This window comes from Panthera pardus, unplaced genomic scaffold (genome assembly GCF_024362965.1).
Source record: "Panthera pardus isolate Hobbes unplaced genomic scaffold, ASM2436296v1 HiC_scaffold_12, whole genome shotgun sequence".
Taxonomy (NCBI): Eukaryota; Metazoa; Chordata; class Mammalia; order Carnivora; family Felidae; genus Panthera; species Panthera pardus.
In genome coordinates, this window is record NW_026526677.1 from 54,025,743 (window position 1) to 54,043,665 (window position 17,923).

The window sequence follows — 17,923 nt, forward strand, 5'->3', positions numbered from 1 at the left end:
TCCATGTATCTTCAAATGAAGTCTCGCCATGACATTTTCGACGGTTCCACTGAGTGCACACCTGCAAACTTCAGTCTTGTTGGCACTCCAGGGAAGAGGCAGAGCACATCTGGATATCTATCCCTTTCTGCCTGGTGTACATCATCATTCTCCTAGGAAATGGCACCATTCTTTCCATCATCCGGATTGACCCTGCTTTGCACCAACCCATGTACCTCTTTCTGGCCATGCTGGCCGTTGTTGAACTTGGTGTCTCTACGAAGTGTAGTACTTATGTTCCCACTGCTCTTCCCCCTGACAGGTCTGCTTTTCTGGGGCTACAACACCCTCACACACTCTTACTGTCTCCATTCAGATCTAATCAAATTGCCCTGTGGAGACATCCGCCCCAATAGCATCCTGGGTCTGTTTGTCATTACCTCCACATTTGGGCTGGACTCCTTGTTCCTTGTTCCTTAGATGTTGATACTTCATAGGGTACTTGGAATAGCTTCTGGGCCTGGGAAGTGGAGGGCACTCAACACTTGTGTCACACGTCTGTGGTGTTCTTGTGTACTATGTGCCCATGATCAGCTTCTCCTTGCTGCATCCTTTTGGGTGGCGATTAGCTCCACTCCTCCAATCTGTCATGGCCAATGCCTACATGCTCTTCCCACCTGTGGTCAGTCAGATCGTCCATAGTATTACACCCAGGAAATTTGCAATAGCATTGTCCGTACACTGACTAGAAACTGGGATGAGGTCTAATCAAGACAGATAATACGCTAAGAACATAGGAACTTACATCAGGTCTTATTGGCTGGATATGAGCCCTGCAATTGGAAAAATTCCATAGTTTATTATTGCTTATGAATAAGCTACAAGGTTTAGTAGATGGAGAAAGTAAAGTAGTCTCACCTTTCTCCCTGAAAATAGAGAATGTCATTACTTTGATGTAAGGTTTTAGAAGGAGGCATGGGCCATGAGATTTTTCCTGGTGAGGACATCATTTAACTATTCAATCCTTAAATACTTGATTCCTTTGTTTTTATTCCCTGAGGGATAGGCAGTTTGGGTCCTGGGGATGTTTTTGTTTCCAAGTACATGCAACTTAGGGATACATATTTGTGAGTGGAAAAGAATCAGGGCACAAAAGAGTGTGCGTTATTATTATAAAGGGTGTATTACGACAGTGGTTCCTTCTGATGGATGTAGAGGTGACCGAATGACTGGGGAACCACATGAGAACATTTGCCAGAAGATGGAAATGCCATATGTATGTTAGGATTGTAAGCTACATGGTTGTATTCATTTGTCAAATTGGTACAGCTAAGATTTGCACACTTCCATGAATGTCAATTTTACTTCTAACCCTCTAAATAATAATAATGATGACGATAATATTAATAACAATAATTATTGGGGTAGATACTGGTGTGAGTATGGAAGATAAAAGAATGGTATAATGTTGATAATTATTGAACCCGGTGACAGGTAGATGGAATCTCATTACAATGCTTGTTTTGTGCCTGTTTAAAGTTTTTGTAATTAAACAATTTGGAAACATACTAATTGTGCTGATACTAAATATTCATTGAGTGTGTGCCCTGAAGAAGAGACACCTTTCAACTGGTACCTTACGAAGCGATTCACACAGGTGAAAATAATTTAGTACACAGAACAAATATTTGTAGTCAAAACTATTTGACTTTAAGAAACCATTTTGTTTTTAATTAGCTAATGGGTAGAAAAACCGTGACCTGAAAACAGTGGTTTCAGCAGGAAATGACTAAAATATGTAAGCCTCTACTTTTGTCATAGCTCTGGTAGACACCAATCTTCCGGTAGTAGACATTAGGAGACCTGCTTTTGATCAACAGGAAGGGAGGGAGGGAAGGAACAATTTGAGATAAACTTCCTAGACAGGTCTGCAGACTCACCTTTTTTCCTACATGGTTGTGACTTTCCACAAACTAGAATGAATATTCTTATAAACTAGAGCCTTGAAGAATTACTGAGTATCAAGGTCTTTGTCTTAGAACAAGTGATAAGTATGTAAGTTGATGGGTGGCATCATGTATATAATTTTTTCTGCTTTTATATAATTCATTCAATTTATATAGTTTTCTTCCATTTTGTATATATCTGTCTTTGAAAGTGCTCAATTCACTGCAATCACCAAAATGGACAAGGATATTTTTTGGACCCAGTTCTTAATTTTTCCAGATAGTTTCAGAAGCCATCCCACAGCAATAATTAGTGGCAATCTCCATGACAATCCTGTTAGCTAGTTAGTATTATGATCCTCATTACATAATTGAAGAAACTCAAAGAACTTATGCAAATTTATTAAAGTCACATAGTGAAAATTGGTACTTGCAAGAAGTAAGTCTGCAATGTGATGCTGGATGATTGAATTAAATATACTTAAGTCCCCCAGGGCACCTGGGTGGCTCATTTCATTAAGCCTCTGACTTCAGCTCAGGTCCTGATCTCCCACTCTGAGTTTAACCCTTAGCTGGCCTTTATGCTGACAGCATGGAGCCTGGAGCCTTCTTTGAGTTCTGTGTCTCTCCCTCTCTCTGCCTCTCCCCTGCTCATGCTTTGTCTGTCTGTCTGTGTCTCTCTCTCAAAAAAAAAAAAAAATTGAAAAAATTTTAAATAGGTATACTTATATCCAAATTCTAGCTATTTTGCTCTTAATATGTATGGGACATTTTTTGTGTTCTGACCTGTTTGAATTCAATTTACTCATTTATAAATGGGGGATAAAATACAGTTTAGTTTTGATGCTTTGAAGATTAAAGGCAATGATCTAAATAAAGCAACTACACTGTTCATGGTAGAATTTTCTCAATAACTGCTTAGATTTTATTAGTCATTCCTTTCCCATGAAATCTGATAGAAATGTGTGAAATCACCCCACTAATTTCATGCTGCCTGCTAGTAGCTCTGTATACGGATTTTAAGTTCAAAAACATCACTCAAGTTTTTCCCCAAAATACTGATTCGTATTCATGATGAAGAATAATACATCAATCTTGCAATCCAGGTTTTTAGCAGAGTAATATCAATTACATCAATTTCCTGTCCATCCTTTATTTTAAGAAAGCTACAGTAATTAAGAGACTCATATTGCCAAAATCACTGCTAAAGCATGTGGAATACAGAGCTAAGAAATTAAGGCCTACATATAGGGTCAATTGAGATCATAAATAATATCATGGTTGTTCAACAGAGAAAGAAGTCTTCTCTACAAATAATGCTGATATCCATATCCAGACAAAATCAACCTTTTTACTATACAACAGTTAACTTGAAATGGAATATAAATCTAAATGAAATATCTAAAATTATTAAATTGCTAGAAGACACCAGAACATTTAAAAAAACGTTAATGGTTATTTATTTTGAGAGTGAGAGCGAGAGTGAGAAAGCTAGAGCTAGGGGGAGAGAAAGAGTGGGGGAGGGGCAGGGAGAGGGAGACACAGACTCTAAAGCAGGCTCCAGGCTCTGAGCTGTCAAGACAGAGCCCGACTCAGGGCTCGAACCCAGGAACTGGATCATGACCTGAACTGAAGACGGACACTTAACAGACTGAGCCAACCAGGCACCCCCAACCAGAACATTTTCAAATGATGAACCTTTAAAGATGATTCATTAGCCTACCCCCCACAGCCCTCACAATTTTAGGAAAAAGGAAAGAAAATCTATCGAAGTAAAGTCAGTAGAAGAGAGGAAGAAAAAGGAAACAAAACTATAAAATAGTCTAAGTTTTCTCGGTGACTTAAACAATGAGCTATTGTTAGCCAACATGTAACAGTCTGATCTCTGAATCAATTGCATTCCACATGACGCAAGGCCATGGTATCAGTCTCCTTTACAGACGGAATTGTGGAAAGAGCATGCAAGGCCCCCTTGCCCTTTGACCTCTACCTATTATTCTCCCTGAAATCCATTATGAATGTCTTCCTCCATCATACTGAAGGTATTCTTCCTAAACTTGCCAGCACCTCAACATTACGTCAATTACCTCCTAAGGTTAGCAACATACAAGAAAGGTCTGGAAAACAGGTAAATCATATCAAGGAGAAAGGGACAATGTATATAAGTTTGTCTGGTTTTTTTTAGAACTCATCATTTGTTCTCATGATTAAAGATATGCTAATTCTTCTCCCCACATTTCTAAAAATTTGAAAGCATATATCATATCTTCTTTTTATTTGCATCAAGTTCAGAATGGCATGATTGCCTCAAATCTATGAGGCATAAAACACCTGCAATGTGAAGGAAGAGTGCAAGAAAAGCAGAAGAAATGTATGAAAAGGAGGGATGGAGAAAAGTTCAGTCCAATGTGCAACAACTGATTCAAGGCTCAGTATGGAAGGATTTAGAAATGTCCAACATAACTGGTCATTCTGAGAAAATCACTGAATTTACAAAAATAGCTTCAATAAAATAAAAATCTGAGGAAGGAGACTGCAAGAGAATTAGAGTGAAATATGTGATAGAAAGCCCTGGTGGATACAGATTTTTCTTTCCAGGAGTGCCTAAGTGAAAGATGGGTCAAAAGGATACTTATAGAATTCATGGCATAGAAACATGCCTACATTTAAAGGTTCTTTAGATCTTTTTCCAAAGGAGGACAGCAGGAAAGGAACTGAACTCTTAAAAAATACAACATGGGTACTTTAATTTCTCTGCATTTACCCCGTGGGAAAGCGAAAAGAGGAGAGCAAGGAGATTCTGCAAGTTTTAGAAATGATTTCAGAGACATGAGATGTGATTGGACCCAAGGGGGCTTAATGATGAGCTGCTGGGCCTCCTGTGGCTTGGGCGACTGGCTAGGAAGTCTCTCAGTCCGTGTTCAGACCGGGTCCTTCTCACATTCACTGGGGAACATTACAAGTGGTGGTCAGGGGCTTTCCTCTACAGTTTGAGTTCAATAAATTTATGCTGCTGCCTCAGCATGATACAAACCTTGCTGGGAGTTTTCATGGAGATGAACCCACCAACATGATCTCAGATAAACTGACAGAACAGGGAGCATGTCTGTTCTGCAGCAACAGAAGAAAACCAAGAAAGGATCTCACAGAGATACTTCCCACGTATTGGCAGATAGCCCAGCAGCAAATGGCTCAGAGTTCATGGCATTGAAGAGGGCTGTTATAGAGGGTGCAGATAGTAAGAAGAGGCATGGCCAGCACGAGATGCAAGTGAATGAGATGGGAATCTCAGGAGGAGAAAGAGTGGATGACAAGTGAGTGCTGAGTGATTGTATTATGAAGACTGACCTTGGTCTTCAAGTGTCTGGTAAGAGCAGAACTGGCTCCCAACAGGAAAGGGCAAGGAAGTCTCACTCTCGCCCAGTTCACCTCATAATGTTTAATTTCCAGCTTTTCCACTGATAACCACTCCATCCCCCCTGCCCTGTACTCATGCAGATCCTCTCCCACCTGCCTTCCCACCATCTGCACCTGTCAGGTAATGCTCCTATGTCAGCTCCTAACTCTTGAATAGGTCAGACAAGGTGATCATTTCTAAAGGATTTTTATGCTTTGGAAATCAAGGACTTTGCTGACTGACTAGTCTATCCTAAATACATGTCAGGTGATACAGCTTGTCTTCATAAATGGTTCTTCTGACAATGATTCCTCACTAGAGTTTTAGTAGCATAAACCACAGCTATTGCTGAATTACTGGTATATGTGGTGACTTTCGGTGTATGTTTAAATTTTTAAAAATAATGTTTTTAATGTTTAGTTTTGAGAGAGACAGAGTTAGAATGCGAGTGGGTTAAAGGCAGAGAGAGATGGAGAAAGAATCAGAAGCAGGCTCCAGGCTCCAAGCTGTCAGCCCAGAGCTCGACACGGGTTTGAAATCATGAGCTGTGAGATCATGAACTGAGCTGAAGTCAGACGCTCAACCGACTGAGCAAAACAGGCACCCCTAAATTTTTTTAATGTTCATTTTATGTATGAGAGAGATATATATATAATGAGCAGATGAGGGGCAGAGAGAGAGAGAGAGAGAGAAAGAGTGAGAGAGAAACAAAGAGAGAGTTCGAAACAGGCTCCAGGCTCCCTGGTGTCAGCACAGATCCCAACACAGGGCTTGAACTCATGAACCACAAAATCATGACCTGAGCCAAAGTCAGTTGCTTTACCTACTGAGCCTCCCAGGGGCGCTAACATTCAGTATATGTTTAGATGATCATGAGCTTGCTGACATAATGTAACACTGTTGGAGAGACTAGAAATGAATGAAATAACTAAAAGCTGTTTTATACAGGATAGCAACTATTTTTTTCATAAATGGTTGTTTGTTTGTTTAGAGAAGAGCATGGGAAGGAGCAGAGAGAGAAGGAGAGAGAATGCAGAGCCTGACATGGAGCTCAATCTCATTAACCATGAGATCATGACCTGAGCCAAGATGAAAAGTTGGAAGTGTGGGGCACCTGAGTGGCGCAGTTGCAGTCCCTTAAGCCTCAGACCGTGGCCAAGGTCATGACCTCACAGCTCATGAACTGGAGCCCTGCATGGAGCTCTCTGCTGTGAGTGGATCTTCCCCACCCCCCATCCCCACTCCCCTACTTGCATTCTCTCTCTCCAAATAAATAAACATTAAAAACAACAACAACAACAACACAGAATGGGATACTTAACTGACTGAGCCACCCTTGCACCCAGCAGATATTTTTCTATTGTACAACTTGAGAATTTCATGACTTTAGATATGCAATTCTTAGAAGCAATGATCTTTATCAGAAAAGAACGTTCATACAGGCACTAAGAACCCAAGTTTTGAGGAAATTCAGTCATCAGGGAATTGAAGCAACTAAAGTTTCCTTAGTTGCTCTACAGCCCTCTCTCCTGCATCATTTCTGGAACCCCAAGGTCTGCCTTCTGTCTTCCATTTCTACTTCTATCTTGGACTCCTCTTAAGGAGACTGTCTTTTCACCCCTTTATTTTTATTCATTCTTTAGGCTTGAGCTCACAATATGAGTGAAGCAATCAAATGGTCTGCATATTATTAAGAATCAATGAGCCTAAACTTGCCAATCTTTTGGTGATAGTAACCCTGAGCACTTTCAACCCCAGAAACTAATGTTTATTCTTGCTAAGTTACCTGTTCACCTATATCCCCTAGTCAGGAAGAATGAGTCCTCTTGCCTATGCACTGTTTCTCTAGATTTTTTTGCCTTCTAGAGATTCCTCCCTTCTAGTCATTCCGAAGCGTGTATTTCAGAATTTCCATTATTTGAAGTGTACAATTCATGTCAAAGAATTCTGCCATTACTTACATAGGCAAAATAAAATTAAGTTTTACTTATAATGTAAAAATCAGCATGGAACTTTGATTTAGATTAAGATTACATGGATTTGATCATCTTTTCTCAAGCTCTATTTCACATTTTTTTAAAAGGACAGCCAGTCCTACATAAATACATAATACACAGATACAGCTATCTCCATATATTATGTTCCTGGGTGAAGCTATGTCTATCTCACTTCTCTTTCATAGGAAGCCTTTTAAACCAAAATACTGGTTAGAGTCTGATTATGTGATTGTCCAAACTGACGGTTTCTGACTCCGAGAGTTTGGGGGAAAAAATAAAACACTAAGGTCAGCTGAAGTGTGGGATAGGGAGAGATTTATTAAAATCTGATTAAAGTGCAATATCCAAGCAAATAAACAAGTATATTTATTTTATCTGCAGGTCCAGAAGGACATAACAGAAAGATCAGCAATTTATTCCTTTACCACGTGATCTGGGTGGTTCTAATGCAGTTGGCCTGCCTTGTACATAACTTCTAATTGTGGTACACTACTTATGGATGTCCTGCTTGAAAACGGTGATGTGTATCTATGGATCTTTTTCCTTTGATAATATAAATGAGATGAATGAGAAGATCTTAGAGTTCTGCCAAAATCACAGAGACTCACTATGATGACTTTGAATTAAAACAGGAGTAGAAGAGAAGAGTGGCCCTGACTGAGAACCTTCTTTCATTTTCATCTGGAGGCCGGAGGACATTATGGCCATTTCCAACATCACCGTCTTCAGGCCTTCTGTGTTGACGCTGATAGGGATCCCAGGCCTAGAGACTGTGCAGTGCTGGATTGGGATTCCATTCTGTGTCATGTATCTCATTGCTATGATTGGAAACTCCTTGCTTCTGATCATCATCAGGTCAGAGCACAGCCTCCATGAGCCCATGTACATTTTCGTAGGCATGCTGGGAGTCACAGATATTGTACTTGGCACGAGCATTGTGCCCAAGATGCTTGGAATCTTCTGGTTTCATGTGCCAGAGATTTATTTTGATTCTTGTTTACTTCAAATGGGGCTCATCCACACATTTCAGTGCATAGAGTCAGGCATCCTTCTGGCCATGGCTCTGGACCGTTATGTGGCCATCTGTTATCCACTAAGACACGCTGCCATCTTCACCCACCGCCTAGTCACCCAAATAGCGGCTGTGGTAACACTCAGGGCTGCCCTTCTCGTAGCCCCATCTTTAGTACTGATAAAATGCCGGTTTCAGTTTTACCATACAACCATCATCTCCCACTGCTACTGTGAGCATATGGCCATTGTGAAACTGGCTGCAGAAAATGTACGAGTCAACAAAATCTATGGCTTGTTTGTGGCATTCACCGTTGCAGGGTTTGACCTCACATTCATCACTTTGTCCTATATACAGGTATTTATCACCGTTTTTCATTTGCCCCAGAAGGAGGCTCGGCTGAAAGCATTCAATACTTGCATCGCTCACATCTGTGTCTTTCTCCAGCTCTACCTCCTTGCCTTCTTCTCCTTCTTCACACATAGGTTTGGTGCTCATGTTCCCCCTTATATCCACATCCTCTTTTCTAGCCTCTACTTGCTGGTCCCCCCATTTTTCAGTCCACTTGTCTACGGTGCCAAGACCACACAGATCCGCATTCACCTGGTAAAGATGTTGTATTCACAAAATGCACTGTGATTAACATCTTCAACCTTCTCCTTTATGCAAAATAACAGTCTCTCAAAACAGAATAAAACAGAAAAATGCATATTATTCATGATGTTTGACTTGTCTCCTTAATTGTTTTGTGAAAGTTGCCTGCATTTTAGGCAGTTTTCACATCACAGCCCATGACACCTATCAGTCAGTGCCATTTAAATCCTAGTAGGTAATGAGTTGGGAATGGTAGAAACAGCAATAGTGAATATGTATCATTTTGGTTTTTTTCTTATTTTTCAGTTCCTGATTGAATTTTCTCCTTTAAGTATTCTTCTCCACAACGATCCATAAATATCTATTTCTCAGTGAATTTCCAAACACCCAAGAAGCATTGTCTTGGATTGTCCAGGTACTTGATGAAATCACATTGTTGATTCTATTTGTTTCTGGATCATCCTCATCATCTTTAAAGTAAATGAGAGGAGGGGTTCCTGGATGGCTCAGTTGATTAAGTGTACAACTTTGGCTCAGGTCATGATCTCCTGGTTCATGAGTTCAAGCCCTGCACTGGGTTCTTTGCTGAGAGCACAAAGCCAGCTTGAGATTCTCTCTCACCTTCTCTCTCTCTGCCCCTCCTCACTTGTGCACTTTCTTTCCATTTATTAAAATAAATGAATAAACTTAAGAAATAAAATAAATGAGAGGAAGCATTTTGTTCTTATTCAAACAAAAAACCCAAAGAAACAAAAAACTGTATGCAATCTAAAGACACATATTCCTCAAAGTTCAACATTTCCGGTGTCATTCAGGGCATTAAGGTTTAAACATTATGAACAATCCAGCATTCTATTTTACAATTCAGGACTTTTTATGCACACTCACCAATTATGCCTTTATTAATTCCTCAAGTGTTATCAAAACCCTACAATATTATAAATGCTATACTCAAGAATAGAAGCATAATGACAAATTGACAGTGTTTATGTGTTTTGGGTTTATAGCCATTATAGCTTAATATTACTGGGAGAAAGAGAGAGACCAGGGAACGAAAATGAAAGAAGTAATAGAGGTACCTCTGGAATGTGGGGTTAGCCACGAGAGTGAAGCATTGAAATCCAAAGGAAAGCAGCATCTGTAGAATTATTATTATTTTCTTTGGTTTTTAATTACAAAGTCTGATTCCTCTTTTAAGTTTTTTGTTAATTCCAGTTAGTTAACACACAGTGTTATATTAGTTTCAGATGTGCCATATAGTGATTCCACACTTCCATACAACACCTTGTGTTCATCATGACAAGTGGACTTCTTAATCCCCATCACCAATATAACCCATCCCTCCACACACCTCCCTGCTGGTAACCATCAATGTGTTCTCTACAGTTAAGAGTCCTTTCTTTCTCTGTCTCTTATTTATTTCCCTTTGCTTGTTTGTTTTGTTTCTTAAATTCTACATATGCTTGAAATCATGTGGTATTAGTTTTTCCCTGTAGGGAGTCTTAAGGAATGACAGATGAATGGCTGGTACGTAAGGACATACCATGCCAGGTAGATGGTCTTGGAGCTTAAATAGAGAATCAAGAAATGGCACAGTTTTTCTCAACGTAATGCACAACTTGTAGAGACAAGAAAACTACAAATATCAAGAATGGTTAGGGGCACTATGCAAAATTTTTGAAATTTATTCTGAAAGCTATCATATGTCACTGGCCAGTTTTCACTCCAAAAATGCGCATGTGTGTGAATGTGTGTATCTATTTGACACATGGCAGCGTATCTTCTCAGTGGGCTTAAAACATCATGCTTTTAAATCACTCAAGGTTATTGTACTAATGAACACATGAAGGGTTCTGTCCAAATTAATGACTTGAGAACTTAAGGTTTGTGGGCTGTTCCTGAAAACCTGAGCTCATGGATCACTTTAAAAAGAGCATGGAAAATATTCACATGTGTGCAGATGTCCATACTTTGATTTAGGACACTTAAAATACTATATACATAAGCAATATTAGACTGCACGTCACATGGATGTAGATACTCTGGCTTGTTTTATGGACTGGGCCTTATCAATGAATACTGAGTTTGATCACTTTGTAAATCCAGAGGCTATCCTGAGGCATCTTTGGAGGCTGTTTTAAATGTCAGTGTTTATTATGGAAAGAACCTAAATGTCCATCAACTGATGAATGGATAAAGAAATTGTGGTTTATGTACACAATGGAATACTACTTGGCAATGAGAAAGAATGAAATATGGCCTTTTGTAGCAACGTGGATGGAACTGGAGAGTGTTATGCTAAGCGAAATAAGTCATAGAGAGAAAGAGAGATACCATATGTTTTCAGTCTTATGTGGATCCTGAGAGAGTTAACAGAAGGCCATGGGGGAGGGGAAGGAAAAAAAAAGTTAGAGAGGGAGGGAGGCAAACCATAAGAGACTCTTAAAAACTGAGAATAAACTGAGGGTTGATGGGGGGGAGGGAGGGAAGGGTGGGTGATGGGCATTGAGGAGGGCACCTGTTGGGATGAGCACTGGGTGTTGTATGGAAACCAATTTGACAATAAATTTCATATGAAAAAAAAAATAAATGTCAGTATTTACCAGATAGGATTTGCTTGGATTACCAATAGGGGTTGTGGTGCTTTAATAACAATTTCTTTGAAATAAAAGTAAAAAAACATCGGAGGCAATTTTAATGTTGTAGTCAGAGTTCAGCAAACATTTATGCAAATAAATAGTTTGGGTTATCAGGGGGCAAGGAAATAAAGACTATTTTGTAAGTATTTACATAAAAAGCGACAAAGCATACTTCCAAAAAAATGTTGATATAATTATATATAATTATGTATCATTTACAATTGACAATAATAATAATAATAATAACAATCAGATGTGTAGTTTTCTGTAATGAAAGTCTACTAATCAGGGGAATGTGGAAATGTCCATCATAACTGGTCATTGTGAGAATACTACTCAATTTACAAAACTTCAATAAAATAAAGATCTAAAGAATGATACTACAAGAGAATGAGTGTTAAATGTGTGATAGAGAGCCATTGTGGATACAGATTTTGTCTCCAGAAGTGTCTCCGTGAAAGAAAGGTCACAGAATACTTATTTATATGTAACTCATTGGCACAGGAACATACATGTAACTACATTTAAGTGTCCTTTTGATCTTTTTCCAAATGAGGACAGCAGAAAGAAACTGACAAAAGTAAATGTAATTACTTAATTTTTACAAAAATCTTTTTATTTTGTAAGGAATGTCAAAAAATACAGATTGTATATATTAATTTCTCTACATCTCCACTGTGGGCAAAAAGAAATGAAGAGACCAAGGGGATTCTGCAAGTTGCAGAAATGGCTTCAGGGACATTAGATGTGGATGGACAAAAGAGGGCTTCATTATGAGCTGTTGGGTCCCTGGGGGCTTGGGTTAGTGGCTAGGAAATCTCATATTCAGACCTCCTCCTTCTCCATGTACACTGGGGAATGTTATACTTGCCAATTCAAGCTTAATAAAGTTATGTTGTGTCTAGCAAATTATAGACCTTCCTGTGAGTTTTGTTGGAGTGTGATCCCACCAACAGGAGCTCAGACACATTTACAAAAGAGGGTGTAAGTCTGTTTTTCAGGGACAGAAGAAGAGAGGAAAGTCTATTCCAGAGATGTCCACATTTTGGCAGATGGCCGAGCAGCAAATGGATAAGAGTTCATGATATTTACAGGGGGCTGTTCTAGAGGGTGCAGAGAGAAGAAAGAGATGCTGCCAGCATAAGCACAAGTGAATGAGATGAGTCTCAGGAGGAAAAAGAGTGAATGACAGGTGAGTGATGAGTGATGAGTGATGGTGTTACGAAGACGGACCATGGTTTTCAGGTGTCTTGTAAAAACACAACTGGCCCCCAACAACAAAGCATGAAGTCCCTTTCCTCAATTTCACCCAATAATGTTTCACTACCAGCTTTTCCAGTGATAACCACTCCATCCCCCCTGCCCTGTACTCACTTAGGTCCTCTCCCACCTGCCTTCCCACCACCTGTACCTGTCAGGTAATGCTGCCACATCAGCTCCTTACTGTTAAATATGCCAGACAATGTGAATGGTACTGAAGGATTTCTCTTCTGATTAACTCTAGAAAGAAGAAGTGAATAAATGAATACAGGATCGAGGAATCTCTAGGATTAAACATTGGGGAGCAAAGCTTTGGAAATCATGTCTTAGTTGACTAACTAGTCTATTCTAAATATGCATCAGCTGATACAGACTTGCTTCTAGAATGGACCTGTTGAGTGGGTTCCTTCACTTGAGGTTTAGCCACATAGACCACAGCTCTTCCTGCATTACTGGCATTTTTGGTGACAATAAGTATATGATTAAATGATCATGGGCTTGCTGACAGAAAGCAACAGTGTTGGACCAACTAGGAAAGAGTGAAACAACTGAACCCTGCTTTTCACCAAATAGAAACTTTCTAATGTAGCCTGAGGCTTTCTAATTTAAGATATGTGATTTTTAAAAAGCAATGATCTTTTCAGATACAAATGTATCTGAACTAGACTAAGAGCCCAGTTTTCAGAAAAGTCAGTCATCAGTGAATCGACGTGATTAAATGTTCTTTAGTTGAGCCCTCTCCTCCATCATTTCTGGTATCCCAAGTCTGCTCCCTATCTTCCGTCCCTACTTCCATATTACACTCCTGTTGGGAAACGTGTCCTTTCACCCCTTTATTTTCGACTCATTTCTCATGCCTGAGCTCATGAAAAATTCAAATGTTCAAGTGATATATATTTCATTAAGAATTAATGAGCTTACATTGGCCAAATCTCATGTTACTGGCAGCTGTGAGCAGTTTAAGCCCAAGAACCTAAGCTCTAGTCCATGAATTACCCATGGACCCATTGTCCCACACTTTGTTGTCAGCAAGATTGAGTCCTCTTGCCTCTATACATTGTCACCTCTGAGTTTCCATGTTTTCTAGAGATTCCTCCCATCTAGGCATTCAGAAATGGGTATTCTAAAATGTCAGCGATTTTAAGAGCACCACTAATTTTCAGGAATTCAACTGTTATTATGTGGGAAAATAAAATAGAGTTTTACTAGGCATGTAAAAATGGCATGAATATTTCACCCAGACTCACCAAAAGTGCATGGGGTTGGATGATCTTTTTGATCTTTTCAAAGCGCTTCCTTTACTTTCTTTTGAAAGGACATCTGGGGAAGGGAAGGAAAATAAGATAAAAACGGAAGAGGACAAACCATAAGAGCCTCCTGGGTGTAAAGAACACTCTGAGGTTTACTGGAAGGGTGGTGGGTGGGGGATGGGTTAAATGGGTGATGGGCATTAAGGAGGGCACTTGTTGGGATGAGTACTGGGTACTATTTTTAAGCGAAGAATCACTAAATTCTACTCCTGAAACCCTTATTACACTACATGTTAACAAGAATAGATATTAAATTAAAAAAGTAAAATTGTTATTGGAAAAAAAAAACAAAGAAAAGAGAGACATCCAGTCTTTTGTTGATACAAATGATATAGACAGATGAATATATTGTGCTCCTGGGTGTCACCAGTTTCTATGTTCTCTTTCATAGGGAGTTTTTTTACTAAAAAAAGTAAATAAAATGAGAAATAAACAGAAAAAGAGGCTCCTGGGTGACTCAGTTGAGCGTGCCATTCTTGATTTCAGGTCAGGTCAAGATCTTGGGGTTGGTGAGTTCAAGCCTCATGTCAGGTTGTGTGCTGATGGTGCGGATTCTGTTTGGGACACTCTCTCTCCCTTCTCTTTGTCCCTCCTGTGATCTCTGTCTCTCTCTATTAAAGAAAAACACCTTAAAAATACAAAACTTTGGAGATTTATCTACTAATGTACTTGTCAGAGTCAGATTTGTTGATCCAAAGTGTCAGTTCCAGACCTAGACACAATGGAAAATAACAGAATATTATCAGGTAGTTGGAATGTGGAATACGGATATTCATCAAACTCTGCTTGAAATGCCATTTCCAAGCAAGTTTAACAGGTATAATTATTGTATTCCCAGGTGCAGAGGGACATAACAGAGAGATCAGCAGTTACTCTGTTACCTACGTGATCTGGCTGGTTGTGATGCAAATGACTTGCCTTCTACATAACTTCTTATTGTGCTATACTACTCCTGGATGTCCTTTCTGAAAACAATAATGTGTATCTGCGGATCCTTTTCCTTCCATAATATAAATAAGAAGGATGATATGATCTTAGAGTTCTGACAAAATCAGAGACCCACTATGATGACTTTATAAAAACAAAAGTAGAGGAGAAGGGTGCCACTGACTGAGAGCTTCTTTCATTTGCTTCTGGAAGCCAAAAGACATTATGTCCAAGCTGACAGCTTGGAGCCTGGAGCCTGCTTTGGATTCTGTGTCTCCCTCTCCTATACTCTTCCCACACTCAATACTCTGTCTTGCTCTGTCTCAAAAATAAATACAAACATTATAAAAAAAATGGGATATACATTCAAAAGATTCTCAAAACCATTATTCTATCCCCAGTTTAGGTACTGATGTTTTACTTAATATATATGTGCCTTCGCATCCTACCTTAAAGATAAAGAGATTGATCTGTCTTTAAAATTTCATGTACACTGACACCAAGATTAAAGTCAATTGACAATTCTCATGAGTATTGTAAACTATATAGAATTGGGGGTACATCGTATACTATGTAGAGATATGATAGCTGATTCAGTCACTGTTGACCAAATCTTTTACATTAAACCGTGTAATCTAATCTACCAATCCTGCATTCTATTAGGTGAGACAGAACAGGCTTTCTAGGCACTTTTGCTCAAACATATGTAGAAGAGGTGTGAATGACCTTGTAGGGACCTAGGGAAAGCTGCCCCAAAGTATGCCACAATACCATAAAGATTATGCTGAATTAAACTTATTTAAGAAACAGCCAGTGCAAGACTGCTGATTCTTTGTCTCCAGAAAGCAGAAGCACATCTCCCATGTGAAAGGTACCTTCTCTGCATCAAGAGGTAAAGAGACATCCTTATCATCAGAGATAGGGAATCAGGGCCAAAGTAGCCTATGTAAATAAATTTTATAATTTTTACAGATTTATTACCCCAGCCCAAATTCTAGTCCACATTTAGAATTCTTTACTAATGGAAGCTCCTGAGCATAAGTTTTCTTTGTCCCGTCAATTCCTCACAGATGGATGTTTCTTTGTCTAAAATGTATAAAAACTTCATGTCTTGGTCATTTCCTTTGGTCTTAATTTTACTATGGACCTCTGTGTGCATTAATTAAGTTTTGTTTTTTTCTCCTGTTCATCTGTCTCATGCCAATGTAATTATTAGACTAATTTAGAAGAACCTTGAAGGGTAGAGTAAAATTTTCCTTCTCAACAAACTCAACAGAGTCAACTTGTGACACATGGGAATAATATGTAAAGGCTACTTGTCCTATACAAGTAAACGTACCAATATACCAGTTCTATGAAAAATAAAATCACATGCTGAACTAGAATTCAAAAAGCATGGATGGTACCGTAAACTTAGTAACTACCCAGGCAAGTGCTCACTGATATACTGGGGAACACAAGTTACTGTAGTTAATGTTGTACTTAATTTTAAAATTAGGAAATGAGATCAGTAACAGTTTCTCTGCTTATTTCTCCGGCTCTGGAAAACTAAATTAAGAAATGACTATAAATATACCTTTAATCTGTTAAATATTACATATACATTTATTATTTCTGCTACAAATCATTATCAGTCATTCCTGTTGCAAATACAACCTTCCCTTCCTTAGAACACACTAACTTCTAGTACTCAGTTTTGTTTAGTGAACCATCTCTGGATCCTGCTACGTATTTGTTGGGTTTTGACACTGTAGATGATAGGGTTCATCAAGGGTGGGAAAAGGATATAGATATTGCCCATGAGGACATGGACCACAGGAGAGAGGTGCTTTCCAAAGCGGTGCACCATGGTCAAACCAATAATTGGGATATAGAAAACCAGAACAGCACAGATGTGGGAGACACAGGTCTTCAAGGACTTGAGCCGCTCGTCCCGGGATGCAATAGTCAAGACTGAATGCAGGATCGAGATGTAGGAGATGAGAATGAGCACCGAATCCAAAAAGAGCGTGCAGATCACCAGGGCTAACGCATAGAAGCTGTTGAAGCGGATGTCGGAGCAGGCAAGCCGAAGTAAGTCTTGGTGCAGGCAGAAGGAATGGGAGAGGATATGAGGATGGCAGTAATGGAAGAACTTTAGGCGGACAATGGGAGCAGTAATGAACAGGAAACTCCTCCCTAAAATGGCCACACCAATGGTGATGATTCTCATATTGGTGAGGATGGATGTATATCTCAGAGGATTGCAGATGGCAGTAAAGCGATCAAAGGCCATGGCAAGAAGGACTCCAGACTCTGTGAGGGACAGACCATGGATGAAGTAAGTTTGGGCAATGCAGGCATCCAGGCTGACTTCCCTGCTCAGGCCCCACAAGATCCCAAGCACCGTGTGCACTGTGGACAGCCCCATGCACAGGTCAGTGAGGGCCAACATGGCCAGGAAGTAGAACATGGGCTCATGTAAGCTGGGCTCTGTCCGGATCACATGTAACACCAGGCAATTCCCTAAGAGTACCATAGCATAGATACAGGAGAAAGGAATGGAGAGCCAAGGATATTCCCGTTCCAGGCCAGGGAAACCCGTAAGGAGAAAGGTGGAGTTACTGATTTTGGAGTCAGGTTGAACAGACATGGATCTCTAAAGATGGATACCTCTCAGAAAAAAAAAATACTTAACAGCTTATTAAGAATCACATGTGTTTTCCACTGCCTTAATATAAAGTTTGAAGTAACAGCTGTAAAAGGAATGATTACATTTAGCACAAGAACTCATTACATGTAATACCAATGCTTGCATTTTATAAGAAGCTTCATTTGCTCTGAAACAGAAACTATGCCTCCATATGAAACCTTATTTGTTCA

General features: G+C 39.4%; 2 protein-coding genes across 2 annotated transcripts; one reads left to right on the forward strand and one right to left on the reverse strand.

Moving 5' to 3' along the window:
- Positions 1–8,019: 8,019 nt before the first annotated feature.
- LOC109266987 (olfactory receptor 52A1-like) lies at positions 8,020–8,970 on the forward strand. Its single transcript, XM_019449505.2, has one exon. It carries the CDS (start codon positions 8,020–8,022, stop codon positions 8,968–8,970), a length of 951 nt encoding a protein of 316 aa, XP_019305050.2.
- A 7,781-nt stretch (positions 8,971–16,751) lies between these two features.
- On the reverse strand, positions 16,752–17,693 carry LOC109266988 (olfactory receptor 51V1-like). The gene has a single exon (XM_019449506.1). It carries the CDS (start codon positions 17,691–17,693, stop codon positions 16,752–16,754), a length of 942 nt encoding a protein of 313 aa, XP_019305051.1.
- Positions 17,694–17,923: the final 230 nt, after the last annotated feature.

What these genes read in the sequence shown, in the direction of transcription:
- LOC109266987 (XM_019449505.2), top strand. Translation starts at nt 8,020, where the DNA reads ATGGCCATTTCCAACATCACCGTCTTCAGGCCTTCTGTGTTGACGCTG.
- LOC109266988 (XM_019449506.1), bottom strand. Translation starts at nt 17,693, where the DNA reads ATGTCTGTTCAACCTGACTCCAAAATCAGTAACTCCACCTTTCTCCTT.